Genomic DNA, 587 nt, shown 5'->3' with positions numbered 1-587 from the left:
AGCAGCAGCAGCAGCAGCAGCAGCAGCAGCAGCAGCATTTAACTACACACGGGGCAGGGGCCCCAGCTAATGCTGGAAGGGCGGCAGCGGTGGCAGCAGCAGCAGCAACAACAGCAGCAAAGCCAGCAGCAAACGCACTTCCGCCATCAGTATTAGCAGTAGTCTCACAAACAGCAGCAGCAGCAGCAGCAGCAGCAGCAGCAGCAGCAGCAGCAGCGGCAGCAAAAGGGGGTACGTCAAATGCATCTGCGGGCGTTTGAAGGCCTGCTAAGAACTCACGGTTTTAGGGTTTCCTGAGGGTTTAGAGTTTGGCGCTGAGGGTTTAGGGTTTGGTGCTGAGGGTTTAGAGTTTGGTGCTGAGGGGCTAGGGTTTGGTGCTGAGAGTTTAGGGTTTGGTGCTGGGGGTTTAGGGTTTGCTGCTGAGGATTTGGAATTGTGGTTTGTTAAGGGTTTTGCTTGTGGGCTGTCTGTGCTTTTTCAGGTTCAGGGTTTGGGACTTAGGGTCAAGAATTAGGGTTTAGCAGCAGCAGAGCGCGGCCTACCTATGCACTAACTAGGCTTTAGGGTTTAGGGTTTAGGGTTTAGGG

At 54.2% G+C, this 587-nt stretch overlaps 1 protein-coding gene across 1 annotated transcript in view; it reads left to right on the top strand.

Moving 5' to 3' along the window:
* The window catches only part of ENH_00004530 (hypothetical protein, conserved), a gene marked incomplete at both ends in the record, with an annotated part of 6879 nt that overhangs the window by 3843 nt on the left and 2449 nt on the right, over positions 1-587 (top strand). The window contains one exon of the mRNA XM_013584005.1: positions 58-231. Within this exon, the coding sequence (XP_013439459.1) occupies positions 58-231 (174 nt within the window). The remainder of the gene's footprint in view (positions 1-57; positions 232-587) is intronic.

The sequence above is a fragment of the Eimeria necatrix genome, genomic scaffold (genome assembly GCF_000499385.1).
Source record: "Eimeria necatrix Houghton genomic scaffold, Enh_scaff112, whole genome shotgun sequence".
Taxonomy (NCBI): Eukaryota; Apicomplexa; class Conoidasida; order Eucoccidiorida; family Eimeriidae; genus Eimeria; species Eimeria necatrix.
The sequence above is the reverse complement of the archived record's forward strand: the minus strand, read 5'-3'. Positions and strand labels throughout refer to the sequence as shown.